This window comes from Oculina patagonica, chromosome 8, assembly GCF_052425735.1.
Source record: "Oculina patagonica isolate OP01 chromosome 8, crgOcupat, whole genome shotgun sequence".
NCBI classification, from domain to species: domain Eukaryota; kingdom Metazoa; phylum Cnidaria; class Anthozoa; order Scleractinia; family Oculinidae; genus Oculina; species Oculina patagonica.
In genome coordinates, this window is record NC_135765.1 from 2,740,579 (window position 1) to 2,758,774 (window position 18,196).

The 18,196-nt window shown below is 41.0% G+C and overlaps 1 protein-coding gene across 1 annotated transcript; it reads left to right on the plus strand.

Annotated features, from left to right (window-relative positions):
- The first annotated feature begins 1,987 nt into the window (after positions 1-1,987).
- Positions 1,988-18,178, plus strand: LOC144662511 (uncharacterized). The gene is made up of 23 exons (XM_078523325.1): positions 1,988-2,472; positions 2,934-2,978; positions 4,547-4,582; positions 5,376-5,432; positions 5,814-5,834; positions 6,141-6,176; positions 6,609-6,670; positions 7,254-7,358; positions 8,062-8,138; positions 8,449-8,547; positions 9,057-9,129; positions 9,514-9,544; positions 9,660-9,764; positions 10,149-10,238; positions 11,127-11,228; positions 12,091-12,141; positions 12,600-12,821; positions 13,620-13,710; positions 13,904-14,331; positions 14,842-15,018; positions 15,842-15,908; positions 16,760-16,845; positions 17,646-18,178. The coding sequence occupies exons 1-23, from the start codon at positions 2,167-2,169 to the stop codon at positions 18,162-18,164; spliced, it is 2,886 nt and encodes a 961-aa protein (XP_078379451.1). The 5' UTR covers positions 1,988-2,166; the 3' UTR covers positions 18,165-18,178.
- The last annotated feature ends 18 nt before the right edge of the window (positions 18,179-18,196 follow it).

Genomic DNA, 18,196 nt, shown 5'->3' on the forward strand with positions numbered 1-18,196 from the left:
TCAGTTTTCTTCTCTTGGTAATAGTAAGCGATAATCACTCGTTCTTGCCTCGTTACCCAAAGTAAACAACCAATGACAATGTACAACAAACAAAGCAAGTCTAATTTGAGATAATTAAGACATAAACCATGTCAACAAACATCAACGTGATGTGGTCTCATGCTGTCTGTTAATTCGCGCACGTTCAATTGAAGGTATTTGTTAGCGTCTACCCATGCTAAATCAACCAATCAGAGTACGTAAGCTATGCCTACTCCAGATAGCCTTCCTAGATCACCTTGCACTTGTTTATTATTTCTACCGGTTTTTTTCTGTTTAACTGTTGAAGCTTGATATTTTGACCCTTTCTCCACAACTCTAGTCTATGCAACAAAATCCTAATTAATGCGCTACCGTGACCGAACAAATTATACAATAATGCACAAAGCTCAATAAAGCTGAGCACTAATACATGTACGCAGTGCGGACCGATTTTTTTTCTAAAAAGTGATTAATAGGAATGAAATCAGAACTGTGGATAGTTGTATGAAGAATTTATCATTGTAGACTTTCATGTTTGCACCTCCTGCTCTTTGTAACTTGTAAGCAATTTAATGATAATTGCAGTTTGCAATTTAAGCAGTTGCAATAAAAAAGCCTGAACAAAATTCACTGTTGAATGCAGTGATTTTTTGTCAGGCTCATTTGCCATAATATTGCTGTAATGTTTAATAAACGAGCAGAAGTGCTTTATCAAGTTAAAACACGAGGCACAGCCGAGTGTTTTAACTTGATAAAGCACAAACTGTTCGTTTATTGAACGGCTTTAAAAACCTCTGATGTAGATCTTTTCATTCTTGCACCTATATTACTGCCCTGATTTAAGAAAACAAGGCCTCTCAGAACTGCCAGGGGCCAGCAACTCTCTTAGCCCTCCCCTCCCTTCCCCTTGTGGGTTTTAGAGAGCCCAGGGGCACTGCTAGGAAGCCTTCCCATGCCCGTTCACAGCTGAGCTCTTAGTGGCCTCAAGGCTACTGAGCCCAGCCCCCAGAAAACCAAAAGCCGGGAGCAGTCCTGGCCACATTTCAAAGCAAAGTCTTTGCGGAAACAAGCCAAAAAGCTGACTTTAGCAAGCCCCCCAGCCGGTGCGTTGGCCTTCAAGCACGGATCCAAGAGTCCACGTTTTGTCAAATCCAAACAGATTTAGATTTTGGGTTATTGGGTTAGCCGTGTATTTATCAGATATAAAGACACTTTAAACATTAATTTCCTTTAAAATTCAAATGAGTTTTTGATTGTACTGTAAGCAACAAGAGGATCATTTCTTTTTTCAAGTAACCTCATTCAGTTACACACTCGTCCCCACCAATCACAGCCCAGAAGCCCAGAAAATCTTAGACACAAAACTCCCCCACCCCTGTTGGGGTCCTTTTGTATATTTTGTGCAAGAGCGTCAATGTGCATCTGATGTTCACATCGTTATGTTGAGAAAGTTGGAACGTGCAGTTTTGATATGTGCACCCAATAGTTTTCAGACGCCAAGTCCCTTTCAAATACAAGAACAATCATTCAAAATTCTTTCCGATTTATGAAATGGGCCACCTCTAAGAAAAATAGAAAAGCCCACCAAAAAAACTTTCGAACAAAAATAAGGCCAAGTGCCTATAACGGGACTTTTGATCGAATCTATTAAGAGAACAACTTGTTCCAGTCGGCAAGTTAAACAGCCCCAAAAAGTAAAGAATGGACAATCCAATCTCTTTATCTTTTTCGCTTTTCGCCAGCCTACCTCATTTACAGTTCCATGTGATTTCTTAAACGACGGTACACCTTTCCTTCAGTGTTATACGGTTTGTTAGCGGGGACAGACCTTGCAATAGAAGAAAACTTAATATGAAAACTGAAGGCCTGTTTTTCGAATAACAATGACAGACAGCCGAAGGAGAAATTATGACGTCAAAGTCAAGCCTATAACGTCACAATTGTAATGATTAATTACAATCGAATATCAAACAATTCACGCGAATTCTGCGCGCCATTAAGAACGTTACGCTACAGACCAGCTATGTAGCTTTTATTTTAAAAAATCCCTCTTCTAGATCAGAAGGGATTTTGTGGCATGATTCGCAACTTTCCATCACAATTTTAGTGGTTGTTGAGATGTGAAAAGCGATCAAGTTGTGAATCATGTCGCGAAGATACGATCACGCTATGCAAAAGCATGGTAAATACCGCAAGAAGCAAAAGAACAAGCTTCAGATGAAAGGCCTTGATTTGCAGACGGTGTCCTTGATGAAAGACACCCAAGAATCCGAATATGAGGCCAGCTGGAGAAAAGATCTCTTCTCACCCGAGGAGCAAGATGAAGATAAACCTGAGCCTGTCGGCGCTAGTGAGGATCTTCCAATAACTGTACATGCGGTGGGAATTGGAGAACAGAATCCCAGTCAGATCGGACAAGAGTTCAGTGGTATTACTGATCGAATATCAAAGGTGAAAGTGCATGCAGTTGTTTCCTTAGAAATACTCTCTTATTTGCCATATGGATCGAATAGGATTTAGGTAATTTGGGTGAAACACAAGAAGATCTGGCGCGAGAGCGCTCGCCTGCCAACCAATGTGGCCCGGGTTCGAATCCTGGACCCGGCGTCATATGTGGGTTGAGTTTATTGTTGGTTCTTGTCCTTGCTCCGAGGGTTTTTCTCCGAGTTCTCCGGTTTTCCTCCCTCCACAAAAGCCAACACTTCCAAATTCCAATTCGATCGGGAATACACAGCCTCACAAGCTTCTAGCTTTAAACCCAACTGCGTCTAAATAAAGCCGGTTATCTATATTTTTTTAACTTCTTAAAATTATTTTTGACAACAGATCGCAACCCCTCTCTTCAATTTTATCTTGACCGCTGTTTGACTCAGGATATTTTGCTGATTAAACTTTTCCTTTTCATCTTTCAGTTGCTGAAAGATTACGAGTCTATGTACGATGACCAGGATCAACAGGTAAAACAAAAATCCTCAGTTGTTTCAGTTAATTTCAACATCAGCTAGATCCAGTTGTAAACCCGGGTTTCTATACTTAGCAAGCATTCTATAAGTTTGTAGCGTTTATGACCTATTTCTTTGTTTCCAGTTTGGATCAACAGTTCCCGCATCCTCGGAGACCCAGGGGCAGTTAGTTGGGGCGAAACGAAGTAACCCGGAAAAACTCGAAGCGGCGAAAGTTTTCAAGAAGGGCGGAAAGAAGGGGCTCATTCAGTCCTAGAAAACTTTCGCCGCTCGACTTTTGTCGAGCTTACTTCGTTTCGCACCGACTTACCGCCCCTGGGTCTCCGAGGATGCAGCTCCCAGCAAGTTATAATCAGATTATTTGCTTTCCTGAGGAAAGTAGGAAATATTTAGTGACGGATCTAGTTTCGTCTCAATTCTCAACAAAAGGGAGCCCTTTAAGCCTCTCCCCTAGATCCTGCACTGATACCCGGGTAAAAGCATGTCACAACATTCTTAACTTTTATGAAATGAATATATGAAATTCATATATTTGTACTGCGGATATACATTTTGAGTAAATGAAAGATCATCGCAGTAATGTACTCAACTTAAACAGTTGAGAAAAGCAAGGCTTGCTTTTCTCAACTGTTTAAGTTGAGTACATTACTGCGATGATCTTTCATTTGCTTAAAATATTCCTAACTTTCTCATATACTGCATTTAAGGTGATTCCACGGAATTGCATTGCGCATCCTTGCTGCGCATAAGTTTTCGCGTCATTTAGTGCGCGCACGAGCGCGCGCGCACACAGAACACTACGAGATTCCCTTCAGGCTAAGCTCGGTAGGGAAATAAATAGTCGTTTTCTCTTAAACGAGCACGGTGACCCCCATTTTTTAATGCATTAATTTAAATGTCATACGGTTGTCTACAATATATAGCGATTTAAAGAAAAGTTTAATACTCTACATTGAGATATTTTAATTTTAATGCCGTAAAAACACGTTTTTAGGTAGTGCCGTTAACGTGCGCACGAAGCAAAATCTTTAATTTCTTTCATTATCTTAATTCCTGTACAATAAGAATAGTTTTTAATATAAGATCAAAGTCTATTTTGTTGAATTAGACTAATACTTTAATGCAAAAATGCTTTTTTTCTAGAAACAATAGTTCCCCATTCGGATTACAAATATATACCTCGCGGGTCGTATATTTACTATAATTCCCATCCATTTTACACAAAAACTAGCGCGGTGACCCCCATTTTTTATTTCATTTTTTTAATGCTCATAACATAATTGTAACCTGGACCGAGTTTCAGAAATTTTTTAATACTCCTTCTATTTCAGTGGAATCACCTTAATTCACAATGCAAGAACTTGAAAGCATAACTTTTAAAAAATGTGATTTCAAATCAATGTATTTTAACACTTGCTCCTTGCTTCTCAAGTTAAACATACAGATTCAAACAATTATTTTCAAGATTTATTACTCCTTGTGCATTGAATCCAGTGCGTAAACAACCAATATGCCAGTTTGCAAGTGATCTGATTTCTTTGTTCTGTGTTTGTATTCCACAGGGTTACGCTGCAATGCAGGAACATCTCAGTGGACAGGTGTGAACACTACGTTTTGTCTTTTCATCATATTTGATACCTTATTTGCTTTATTGTTCCATCGAGTGTCAATTTTACTGATTTTACATCTGTGTTATCTTTTTCTTTTGCCCAGCGGTGAGTGACGGTGTACTACACTCCTACTCTAGGCTCAATGAACCCCGAAATAGGGAAAATAATCGGACAGCAGAGAGCGACGGAAATAGAGCTTAGGACCACGCGCGAGGAAATAGCTTGCGCTCGGCGCGCGCTAGACTGGGCTAGTCACGCGCTCAATCGCAAACCCCTCGGCTTAAGCTCTGGCCAAACAGTAACGCAAGCGGATGCAAGTAGTCGCAAGTTGAACTTGCGTACAGAATTGCGTTGGGTGGCCAAACGGACACGCAAGTTTAGTGGCAAGTGCACGCAAGTTTGCAAAAAAGCCATTTAAAATGCTACGCGCTGCAATTCAATATTTGAAGAAAACTGTAAAAACTGCGTTGACTTGCATTGGGTGGCCAAACAGTGAAAAACTTGCGTTTACTTAAGTGCAAATTTGATCTTGACCAAAGTGAACGCAAGTCAACACAAGTGCACGCAAGTCCTGGCCAAACAGAGACGCAAGTAGACGCAAGTTTTCAACTTGCGTTGCCGTTTGGCCAGGGCTTTAGTATGGGTCATTGCTACCAACCCGAACATCCGGAAACGTCATAAAACGTACTGCTTCCATTCCTCTCTACTGACAAAAAAACTCGTTGGAAAAGATCAACGCGTTATATCACTTAATTTACCAAGGCGTTGTTTTTTCTCACAGATGGCCATGGAAAGTCTGTTGACTGATTACAAATCTTTGTGTCGTGAAAGAGACGAGGTATGCACAACTATGAACATTTACATTAATAGTATTGAAATTATTTACTAAGTCCAACCAACTGACTCACTTATACTCACTCGCTTGCTCGTTCATTCACTTGTTGGTTATTAATCTTGCAAAAATTATATTGACCAGACACTAAAATTACTGAACTTGCAAAGAAAACGCAATGCGGATCATACAAAACCTGTACAATGTGGTTAAATCGAGCAGAGAGATCTCGTTTTCGCCCTTTTTTTATATATATATTTTTTTTTAATTTTTATTTTCTTTTTCAGCAAATTCCAAACCCAAAAGAAAACACCAATTACTATTTTACTCTTAATTTACCAAAATAAAAACCATCACTAACAGTTAGTTTTACTTAATTCTTTTCAGCTGCTGTATTCCCTACAAGATGTAAGTAGTCTTCCTCATTTCACTGAGTTTGTTTGTTTTGTTGTTTTTTTTTTTCGATTAAAAAAAAACTTTTTTACCGTTTGGTCATCGAGTTCTCTGAAGATGATATCCTTTTGCAGTGTTTGCAAAGATATTCTCAAGCTCGGCAAACGTACTGTTTCAAATTTTCTGTTTTCGTATTTTTACCTTTTTTTTTCTCCCCAATACTCCCGGGTTATTTATTTCCATTTACAAACTTTACGTCAAATTTTAAAAAGCATTTTTTTTTAATTTTTTGTTTTTTTTTCGTAAATTTTTTTCTTTCAGTCTCTTGACGTGGACGAAGAGGAGGTACTGGACGAGGCAAGTTTAATTTCTTGTTTTATTACCTCACCGATATCATTCCTGATGGGATTCGTTCCCTTGTCTAGTAACATAGAACAATATTTAAACAAAGCGTCGTGAAACTATCAAACTAATGCTGGATTTCCACTGTTGCGTATTTTACGTGCGTTTAGTCGTGAAAAAATTTAGAGACAATGTTTGAACGACTTGCGTAAACGTGTATACAAGTCCTTTATACATTGACTCTAAATGTTTTCACGCACGTAAACGCACGTAAAAAATTACGCGTCAGTGGAAATCCACCTTAAAGCAATCACAATGAGAGCTTGAAGCAAGTACGCGCGTAAACGGCGCCAAGCCGTGAGAAACACAAGTGACCCGTGTTAATAGTTTTTCCAGCTCCGTATTTGTTCTTTCAATTTTGCTAACATGTTTTAATCTCCATTGCAGCTGGAAGCTATAAGCAGAAAAGAGCATTCTATGGATGTAGAAGGGGCACAGCGGGCAATACAGTCAGTACAAACAATAACTCAAGATTTAATTAGTATAACTACAGCAAAATTAGTTAGAAAAAAGTATATCGGCGCAAGTCGAGAAAGTGAAAAACACTTCCCCAAAGACCATTGCTTGTGCCTGCGTCTTAGTTTTGAAAAAGCTGTAGAGCCATGCTGACGTCACAACTGTCGCGCGGAACCAGCGAATGGAATGCCCGCACTATTAATGATTATAGTAAATGGTTTGAACCCAGGAGTATAGTAGTTGTATGTGTGTTGTCCGGGTGAGGGTAGTTCTGAGAAGAATTTTTTTGGGAGACGTTCGACAACCGGGGGGAAGTCTCTCAGAGAAAGTGAAATTTGTCAGGGATGTTTATAGGCCGTGGTTGGTGGCAGTCGGCGGGAGTTTACGATTGGTCGATAACAGTCGGAAAACCTTCGGACTGTGGTTGTAGAGAAGAGTTGGCCCGACTGAATTTAATTTAGTTTTATTGTCTTGATTTCCAAACTTAAATTACGCCAGACATGATATAAATGTTGGAATGGTTCGATTTGCACATTTTGAAGTTTTTTTTCATGTTGTTGTTTTTTTTTTTGGCAGGGATACATTCCAAAATGTCAGAGAAACTACGGACAAATTAAAGACGATGAATAAAAAGATGCTCGATTTATCGAAGAAAGGAGAAGCGACCGAGAGCTTGGAACAGTATGTTTTACTTTATGACCAGTAGTTTTTATTTTTATTTAAAAAATTAAAACGTTCTATCCAACAGGGTTGCGCAGATGAGACATTACTTCCCCCCCTCCCCCACCCCATCCCAGATAAATAGACCTTCTGTGACCAACTTCACTTCGCTTATATACTCTCAAAAATTATTTATCCGAGGAATTCTTCTCCAATCAATGGATACTTTTGTGGGAGGCGCGGTGGCCTAATGGTTAGTGCACTGGACTACGGATCGACCGGTCCGGGGTCCGAGGCCTGACCCTGGCCGGGATCATTGTGTTGTGTTCTTGGGCAAGACACTTGAATGAATGAATGAATGAATACTTTATTTAAAAGTAAATTAATGGGTGGGGGTGTTTTTTTTTTAGAATTTTTTTTTTACTCTCATAGTGCCTCGCTCCACCCAGGTGTATAGATGGGTACCGGCGAATAATGTGAGGGGGTACCCTGCGATGGACTAGCATCCCATTCAGGGGCCGGGGGAGTAGAATATTCCTAGCTGCTTTATACTACAGAAACCGGGAAAAAGCTCCGGCAAGTATGGGCCACTTGGCTCAAGCTTCCAGGATACTTTTACCCCCCAGTAACTATATTACAAGAAGATCAGGCCAGGCGCATTTTATTTTCTTAACACATTTATTTCTTCTCTAAGAAAAGACCATTATTATTATTTCTTCTAAAGAGAAAAGCGACAGTTGGAAAGAGAACTGAACATGTACAAGAAGATGGCCGTGCAACAAAGAAAAGACATCTTCAACAGTAAGACGAGCAATTTGTTACGAACAAACTTTTGCCTTTGAAAGAGAAACTTCCGATACCCTCTCAGATTGCCAACTCGGTACACGAATCCAATTTATCTGGATAAGCTTTCAAGTTTTTCTTGTCTGAGAACCTTCAGAAGTTTTCCGAAAATCGCACAAAAGGTGTCCGAAGTTTCCACCCTTCGAAGGATTTGCCAGCTCGTAGTAGAGAGCTCTCTTCTGCTCCATAAATTTGCAAGTGATCGAAGTTTTGATCGCATGGCAGAGTATGTAGATTGATTGTAACCATTTTGTGTTAATTTCCTCAGGGAGATCAAGTATTCGAAGAGATGATACGCAACAGTGGAAACTTGTGGCAGGTGAAATGGTCGATATACTGAACATGGTGCGACACGAGGGGAAACTGGGTAAGACAATAATTAAATCTATGCATCATAATGTATTCCTTCCATATGAAAAAAAGTGTGCTCTGTAACAGGTTTCATTCCGTTATCAGCCTTATCAACTGACAGAATGTCAACGCGGGAGCAGGGTTGGCGCAGTGGTGAGAGCGCTCACCCCCAACAAGTGGCGGGCGTTTCCCGGAAGTGGCGTCATATGTGGGTCAGTTTGTTGTTGGTTCTCGTTCTTGCTTCGAGGGTTTCTCCAGGTTCTCCGGTTTCCTCCCCCAGAAATCCACATCTTATTCCAATTCGACTCGAATCCGAGGGCCCAGCAAGACTAACAGACTGTTAACAGTCTTACAGTCTATCCTTTTCACCAGAAATCGTCGAAGACGAGCGGAGGTTTTCTCCTCATACCTGTTCTTACCTGCGCCCTCCGCTTGTTATTCTTTGGTCTCCATTTGCCTTCTTCAACATTCGTCTGATAAAATTATAAAGGAAGCTGTAAAAAGATTATTTTGTTTTTATTTTAGATAAAGAATCTCTGGAGAAGGAGCTCAATAGAATTATCATGACGCTGAATACTCAGACTGAGTATATTGACAAGTAAGTCCCCGAACAGGCAGCCCAGGGATTCCCACCTACAGGCATCTCAATTTCATGTATTGAAGGCTGCGTCTGGCTGTGATTTACACGTATCACTAGGGCGCGCCACAAGGTAATGTTTTGTTACGTCATCAGAAAATGCGTTTAACCAAGACAGCAATGTGTATCGAAAAACACAACCCAATTTCTAGTTTTGGAATCAGTCGGAGCAACACTTCAACAGGGCATTTTAACAGCATCCTGTATTGTGCAACTTGCACATGCAGTGTACTGCACAACCACGCAAATGCGACTAAATACGTAAAATTAATTTTGTTGACTTCTTTTTCAATGATAGTTTATTTCCAAAATCGATTAATGGTATATGCATAATTCTAATTTCAGTTTGAAAAGAGAGTTGAGCAAACAGGAGAAAGTAAGTGGGGCGAAAATAAACTAAATCTGATTCCCAATACTGAAAGGCTTCCTGTACAGGGCATGAGGACTCTGACTTCTTCTTTTTTCTGTGATTTTAATTTTTTTCTTTGTAGAGCGTGAAAAATCTTGAGAAGGATAAGACTCGATTGAATAACGACAAACTTTTGGTGGAGGACCAACTGCAAACGAAGCAAATCGAACTAAAACAGTGCAAAGTGGTTAGAATGAGATAGCATGAGTTACTAATACCACATAAATTGACTTGTTTAGTTTAGCGCGTTAGACAAAAGTTGAACTTAGCTAGAATTAGCTAGCTTAATTGCAACTCTGGCTAAAAGTAGCAGTGTTTATTTTGTTTTCCAATGCGCTGGGTGTTTATCTGTGTGGCACTCTCCACATTTGACTTCGTTGCAAGCTGGTCACCATTTAAGAATTTTAATCCATCGGAACACTGATTCTTTTCGCCTAAATGTAATTTGTTTCGTTCTAATCTCGTTAATGTTTCGCGTTCTTCGTTTTGTCTTACTAGTATAATGAACAATAAACAAAAGACAAGTTAAAGACTTACTAATTAAATTATCTCGTTTTCTGTTTACTTGCAGTATCTTCGGAAAGTTCTAAATGAGAGAAAAGACGGAGATAAAATCAAAATCGATGGAGCAGAAATAGATTTGGCTGAAGGAGTAGACGAGGTAATCAGAGGGAATGACATGTTATCAGAATCCTCTTGCACAGAACACGTGTTTATATCCTGATTTGCATTCAGCTTTGAAAATCTTTTTTTTGGTTCAGTCTAACGTACATTTAATAACTTAAAAATTACAGGGGGCCTTTTGAGCCAATTAAAAATATAAAAGATGCACCCTCCTTTTTAGCATGCGTGGCAGGCACCGTAGTTTCGAGCGCGCGTATGGGAAACGCGAAAGGCGATGGGCCACGCGAGGAAAAAATAGATTCTTTTTCGCGTGGCCTTCTCGCGATCGCACTCTAGATCTCTTTTAAACGCGCAAAAATAACTACACAGGCTACCTCCTTGTAATCTCTGTGGTAGTTTACCATTTACCAAACATTCGAGAAATTTCGTTTTGAATGTAAGTGGTGAGACTATTTTGATTTGTTCTACCTCAAAACTTCCAAAATAAACTGAACACCCTAATCAGAGTGTTCTAAACCTTGTCCCCCTTCCTGTCTTTTCTCTCTCGCTCCAGTTGAAGGGAAGGAGACGACCCTGGGGACAAGGTTGGAGTATTCAAACGGAAAGTGTGCTCACGATATGCTGTTCGAGATTTTCTACCAGTTTCAATCGGCTACTCAGCTCATTTCCAGGCGCTCTGAGTTAATTCTGATCTGGTAAAAAAAAAAAACACTCCAAATCTTACACGGAATTTCCCTCCCGGGTAAATGTGTACCACTGTTGTTGAAACCGCAAACCAATACGTTTCCCCGCGTAAATGGCGAACAGCCCGTATTGCTTTTAGATGATAACAGACCACACTTTCTTTCGTGTAATTTCTTGCTAATCGTTGTTACAGCATTAAAGAGTTTTTTTTTTTTTTACAAAAAACTTAATTATTTGTCAGATAAAACTGGGTGGGAGCGGCCTGAGCGAGGACACCGGTGCCACTCACATACTGCAGGCTCAAGTCCGAGACGCGCGGAAGGTTGCGTTTAAGCTGGAGGAGGTGAGTCACGTGACTAAGTAAGTATCACAAATTTATTGACTAAGTGGGAGGGCTGGACGGGAAATTATTTGACTTGAGGTCATGGCGTAAGGACCAACGCCCTACAAGGTGCATCCATAATGACCAAGACCTAAATATCTTCCTGATCAAGCCGACGTAAGACAGTTGGTTAGTTTTTTTTTTTATCATGAGGATGCATTGTTTAACAATGACACGAGCGTGGGACAACGAAAAAGTCTGAATCCCAACGGGAATCGAACCCATGGCCTCCCAGATACCGTTTGGGCGCTCTATCCAACTGAGCTCCAAGAGACTCGTTGTGAGCTGGGACATTTTACTAGGTTAATATATGACACGCGTCATGCATACCGATAGGATCAGCACGGATAAATGAATTGCTGACGTGCGCGGATCGAGTGCTGGGCAGCACGGCTTTTGCCGGACTAGTTCACGTCAACCTGTCAGTTCGCAGTATTGTTCTTTATTGGATAGCAGCACCGTTCGGTAGTATGATAAATCGTCTCACTCAATGCGTTGCAACACAAATCTAAAGGTCCTGTCTGGGTCACTGTGCAAAATTTTTAGGGTAACCAGAGAAAGTTTACTATTCTTTTCTAGGGAAAGTAGCAATACTCTTAGTCGCGAGTTTAACACCGAGCTGAAGAACCAATTGCCAGTTCTCTCTATAAGAAACACCTGCAGGGAATCGTGGTGGTTGTATTCATCAAAACATGTCCTTTACTGTATTCAGCCAACGCTGAATACAACTACTATGAGTCCCCGCAGTCGTGTGTCATAAAGGGAATTGGGTATTGACTTATGAAACAGGAGTTATAATGGGCTTGTCATTTTTATGTTACAGGAAAACAGAGAACTTCAAAGAAAGCTAGCTTCGCTGTCTGTTTCTAAGGAGGTTTGAACAAAGTTATAGTAAATTCAATGTCTTATCAGAAGTTTGTGAAGATAAAAGTGGACATTTGATGAGATGCGGAGCTTTATACGTAACAATTAAATATTGCAGTAGCAACAGACTTTTCAAGAAAAAGAAACTATCTTCTGCGCAAAAACTCTTGAGCAATCAAAGACCCGCGCTAAACTGAATTCAACGGGATTGCATCAGGCTACGGATGTTTTCTATAACTAACGACGCGTATTAACGAATCAATTTTAGTGCGGGGCCTGAACCAAGACTCCGTAATAGACCTATCTGTTTATGGATTTCTGGTTATAGCTATTGTCATTGGCGTATTTTGTGAAAGTCGTCCTTGTTTTCTAAAGAATTTTTCATCCGCAAATAAATGAAATGATAATATTATTTGTGCACATGGTAATTATATACTAATGTGTGATAATTAATGTTCGTATTTGAAGGCGCCTGCAGGGACTGAGGCAAGTATTGAACCATCATCAAGTTTAGAGGTATCGGAACCGCGTCAGGCCAAATCTGCTCATGCCAGGGAGTGCCCTAAGTGTCCTGTGTACAAAACACGACTAGCCAACAATTCAGAGGAATTAAAGAAGAAAGATGAGTACATTGAGCGACTGAAAGAAGACCTGAACAAACTTAGGGCACAGCTGTCTACATCTAAGAAGGTATTTTCATTAAATAGGGCTTTATCTATTTATTTCAAAGGTTGTTCGAGGCAAATTTAACTAAAACTTTTCATACACTTTAAGTAAATGACACAAGAACAATAACCATTTTGCGCGATTTTGGTACGCCTAACCAGCCTAGAATTCCATATGGCTTAGGCTTAATCTCGTACCCGTTTTCACCCTCGGGTTTGGGAGGCTTAGGCTGTCAGTCTATCTGTTCAGGTGGGAATCTTCTTTACAATATATGCGGCCTTTCTTACAAGATTTAAGAAGTAAGAAAGACCAAGAAAGAGCTGCCCGCGACTATTAGTTGCTAGTTGCGCACGAACCGTGACTTGGTTTAAACCATAGTTATAACTATGGTTTAAACGTAACAGGTGGTGTTAAGGCTAATTACCACCAGATCGTCTCTATTTGCCTCTGAAATGTCCAACTAAGCAGAGACTTGTTTTCGACTTAAACGTCGCCAAGTGCACAAATACAGCAAAATCTACCCTAACCTTTTGGTTGGGGTCAGTTTTGCTCCCACAGAAAACTATGCTCTCAAAATCTTTGTCTAAAAAATTGAGTCTCGAATCGTAATCATCGCTTGATTGGTTAATTTTTGGTGTTTTTAAGTTTAAAGTCAAATACCACACATACCTTGTGGATTTACGTTTTGCAGCCTCGTCCTTCTTAAAGTTTTAGACATTATTTTTATTTTTACTTTTTATTTTATTTTATTTAGCTTCACATTTGTAATATATTTTTAAGGAAAGTTGGTGTGATGTCTAATATCCCACCCTTCCCTTTTAGGAAACTGCTTACGTTAAATCTGAGTTGGCCTTGGCTGAAGCAGAAGTGAAAGAAGAGAGATTGCGGTCTGAGACAGCTTCAGCCATTAAAGGTAATTCAATATCATTGGGCTTTAAGGATGTATGAAGCTACTGAGCGTTGAGGTCATACTCTCCATTTTCACGCATTCACACACAATTTCATGCGCATTTCCTTGTTTTCCATTTGGTTGAATCTCTGCTTAACTACTCGCAGAATCATTTGAATCCAAAAATGGTTGTTAAGGGTAATGTGTGTTGTTGTAGTTTCCGTGGAAACAGAGTCTACTGCACCCCGATCTTCCGAACAATACTCGGACTCAGGAGAGGAACAGGCCACAAAGAAACCAAGGAAGGCATCGACATTAAAGGGGCCAGGAAAGAAACCGAAGCAAAAGTCAGTAAAATCACCAAAGAGGCAAAGAAAGGCCAGCAAAGCAAAAGAGGGAGAAAAGGCTGAAGAAAAAGATGACGATGAAGAAGAAGACGAAGAAACGGAAGAGGAGGAGGAGGAGGGGGAGGAGGAAGGAGAGGTGTTGGAAGGAAAAGATAGAAAAGAAACTAAAAGAGCCAAGGAAAAGGAAACGAAAGGACTTGGATTTAAACGACGTGACTTAGTGGTGGGTGAATGCAGGGAAGAAAAGGCACCTTACGTGAAAGTTAGGGAGGCGAGGATGGTCACGCTAGCTGACAAAGTAAGTAGCCGTGATGCAACTGACTTTCTCAACTGCACCTCAGTTGCATGAAGTTGGCACGTGGTTCAGATTTTCAGCAGACACAAGCCGTCCATACAATTTCTCTATTTCATTTTAGACACGTAAAACCATTTAGAATTCACGCCCACTATGATAGTGGAAATCCAGCTCCTTTTTTTTAAAAACAATGACAACAACAATAAAAATTCAGTTTGTCATGTCAATGCTACTTTGTTCTTCCTGACCGCAATCAAGTAGCTGCATCGCAGCGTAAGCCTCTTTGTTGAAACGTCGATTTAGAGCTTTAGTGCTTTAAATATGAGCCGTGTTCTTGGGAGGCGCTGCTCTTTTTGGAAGGAGGCGCTCAGTAGCATTTTTGACTTCTCACATGCTGCATCATTCCTAGGCGGCGCTTATAATCGAAGCAGGCGTTGTTGTTGTTGTTTTTTTTTTTCAAGTAAATAGACAACTGACGGTGAAATCGCTATAATAATTACTGTGTTGTTTAAGGGAACCCAGACAAGTCACTATGATCGCAAGGCGTCTGAAGGAATCACTCAGCGACACTCAGTGGTACGACAGCCACAGCACAGGCGCAGATCACTATCTGAAGCCATCATGGCGGGCGCATCACCTACTGTTATTGAAGAAGAAACAAAGTCTGCCATGATGTTTATCAAGGACGAGGTACGTTGAAGAGACCAGTTTGGACAGGCTGTCGCCTACTTTTATGCTACAGGTCCCGGCTGTTCAAAGCGTGGATAACGCTATTCACCGGATAAATCGCAATCCAGTGGGTAGTGCTATCCACCCTTTGGACACTGGGGCCAGACTTAAATCGCTATCCACAGGCGGCTGCGGAAAATGCTCCGCGGTTACCCTGATCCAGTTGATAATAATTACAAAGCTTGTTATTGTTTATTGTAAAGGTTTAAACCCTAACCTACGCTACCCACTGGATAGTAATTTACTGGGAATCCGGTGGATAGGGTTTATCATCGTTTGAACAATTGGCGCCTGTAGGACAGAATACCTTTCTCGAAACAGCTGTATAAGACAGTATAATATAAACCCTGTAGATTACACTGACTTGCCAACGTTAGAAAGAGAATCTGATATCACTGCGGTTAAAGTCCTTTGTGGCTGATTCTGTCTTAAACCGTAAAAAATGATTCGTTTGCAGCCAACATTTCAATAACGACATTATTTGAGTCGTGTGATCGTAGGTTCGAGCGCCAGGAAAAAACTAAAACCTAATTTATATTTCAAGTTAGGCAGACGAAGTTAAGCTTTTACTTCATGTAAAACGGTATAACTGTCTAATCTGGTTTGGGTCCTTGATGTCTAATGTCCTAACAACCAATTGACATTTCAGGTCAATCTTCACTGATTGATCTTATAATCGTCATCAGTGACAACATCAATTTCTCGTTGTAGTACAGTATACAAATCCCTATTATTGCTCTCTTTGCTTTTCTAATCCAGTTATCTTTCTGCTTTCTCTTTACAGGCGGATCGATTGTGCGATGAGATCTCTGGTTTTGTGGAATATGGATTTGGCCTTGTTCAGCAAGGAGGTGCTATGATTTTAACATTATAATAACCACTTATAACCAGGAGCCATTACCCGGAGCGGAACTCCAACTGGTCTGTGAACGGATGAAGAATGATAAGATCCCGCGAATTGGTCATAGCAACACAAGCGAGGAAAGACTGTGAACGAACACAGTGCCTGTCCACCTGGGAAGTGACGTAGCGGATATGCGAGGAAACTTCGCGGATGATTAGATTCCGCAAAGAGAGCTGACATCGGAAGCAGGATTTGGGGAAAGGCAGCTGAATATTACTTTTCTTGTGAAAACGCCGTCCCACAAATCTATACGGAGGTGCATGCTCCTAGCCTGGTAATGGGCTCCTTTTTTAACACACAATGACACAAAAATATGTTATATTCTCTCGCCAATACCGGCTTGTAATTGATATTCAATAAGCTTCTTCTGTGATGCTGTCGCAGAGTTCAGTCTGGGAGAGGGAAAGGAGGGTGGGAGTTGCAAGTAAGTCGGCTTTCGGCCGGGGGGGGAGGGGGTACTCCCATATTTGAGCTATATAGGTATGCGCCGCTTTGAAGGGTATCGTTTTCAAGCAGTTTAGTCTGGGAAGTGAAAGCTAAAAACAGCAAGTCTGGGATAGGGTGGGGATTTTCGGTGTTTAGCCTAGTAAAGGTCCCAGCGGCACACCACCACCCAAAAATATACAGAGTACCCCCCCGGGGGGGGGGGTTCGGTCGGTGTTCGATAACAGCTTCTTGCTATTTTTTGAAAGACAATGTAAATAATTTAAAACTCTTCGAGTGCTTTTAACAGTTTTCACAAAAGACACATTTGATTCGTCAATGATCATGACAGATGACCTTTATTTTCTTTCACAGCAAAGACCACTCGATTATTGATTGATACACACCTTGGTGAGAAGGCTTCAGAGATGCTGGAGTCCTCTGACGATGGTCCCATATCGGTAATTAATTAAAGTGATGAATAATTATTTGGGTTTCGACAGTAAGTTTAGTTCCGGAATTGGGTTTCGTCTGACTGTGCTCGTGCAACATGTATTTTCTTTAACCAGAGCCATTCGTGATTTGGCACACGTTCCCGCGCTTGAAACTGGTTACATGTTCCCGTGCTGGCACGGGTACACGTCCCGCGCGGAGCTGAAAATGTTCCCGCGCTGGAGCTGATTCAATGTTTTTCCCGCGCTGGAGCGATACATGTTTTCCCGCGCTTGGAACTGGACATGTTTCTGTGCTGGAGCGGGTACACGTTTTTCCGCGCTTGGAACTGGTTACATGTTTCCCGCACTTGGCGCGGGTTACAAGCTTTCCCGCGCTTCCTACCGATTGAAAGATTTTGCTTCAAGTTCTGATTGGTTAACTGCTTTGTTTACGTTTGTTGTGATTGGTTATTACTTGGCTTGAAGTGCTCCTCTCGTACAAAGACAAGATTATTCTTTAATATAGAGCGAAATTTCACAGAGAAAAGTTATCAGTTGTGAAGTAAGATGAGAAACAACAAGGTATTTTATGGAGCGGGGTGTTAAGTAATCAATAAACTAAAATTTCTAGAAAGCAGTACGCTATTATAAAAAACATTCCTTTGCACCTCATGCAACAAGAAAAAAAACTTCTGATTTAATCTCGTTCAGAAAACAGTTACCTCGCTGCAACCTCTTGGCGTCTCTTGTTTCGCTAAGTAGAGATTACTTCTTATGTTTCTTCAGTGTGTCGTACTAATGTGCCTTTCTTGTATGTTTTCCCTTAGTTTGATAGAGCTAAAGCTGTCAAAGCTCTTATGTCATCCGATCACCGCAGACAAAGTATACTTGCGAGCAAAAAGCGACGTCCATCGATACAGCTGGAACGAAGAGGAACTATCCATCGAAGAGATTCCAAGGTTCCGCTCATCGATACACTAACTGACGGAATGTTTGGACGGGGAAGGGGAGACAGTATCAGTGCAGAGGTAGAAAGCGCACATCCTGAGGCTAGTAGCCTCACAGAACAAAACAAAGACACGCTTGCTTCTGCTGGTATTGAATTGCCTACCAAACAGCCATCTGGTAGCGTGACAGATCAGCGTGACATAGCAGTCACGACAGATCAGGGACCGCCAGCAGTGCGTCGAAACACCCTCTTCCCTGATCAAAATGTTCCACACGCTGCTCAGGAGCAAGGGAAAGGTGACGATAGCCGCAGCTCACAAGAACTGCAGCAGAGCAAAGACGTTGGGGGTGACCGCAGCTCTAAAAGAAACGCAGGAGAGCAAAGAAGTTTGGGGTGACCGCGGCTCAACAGAAGCGCGGAGAGAAAGAA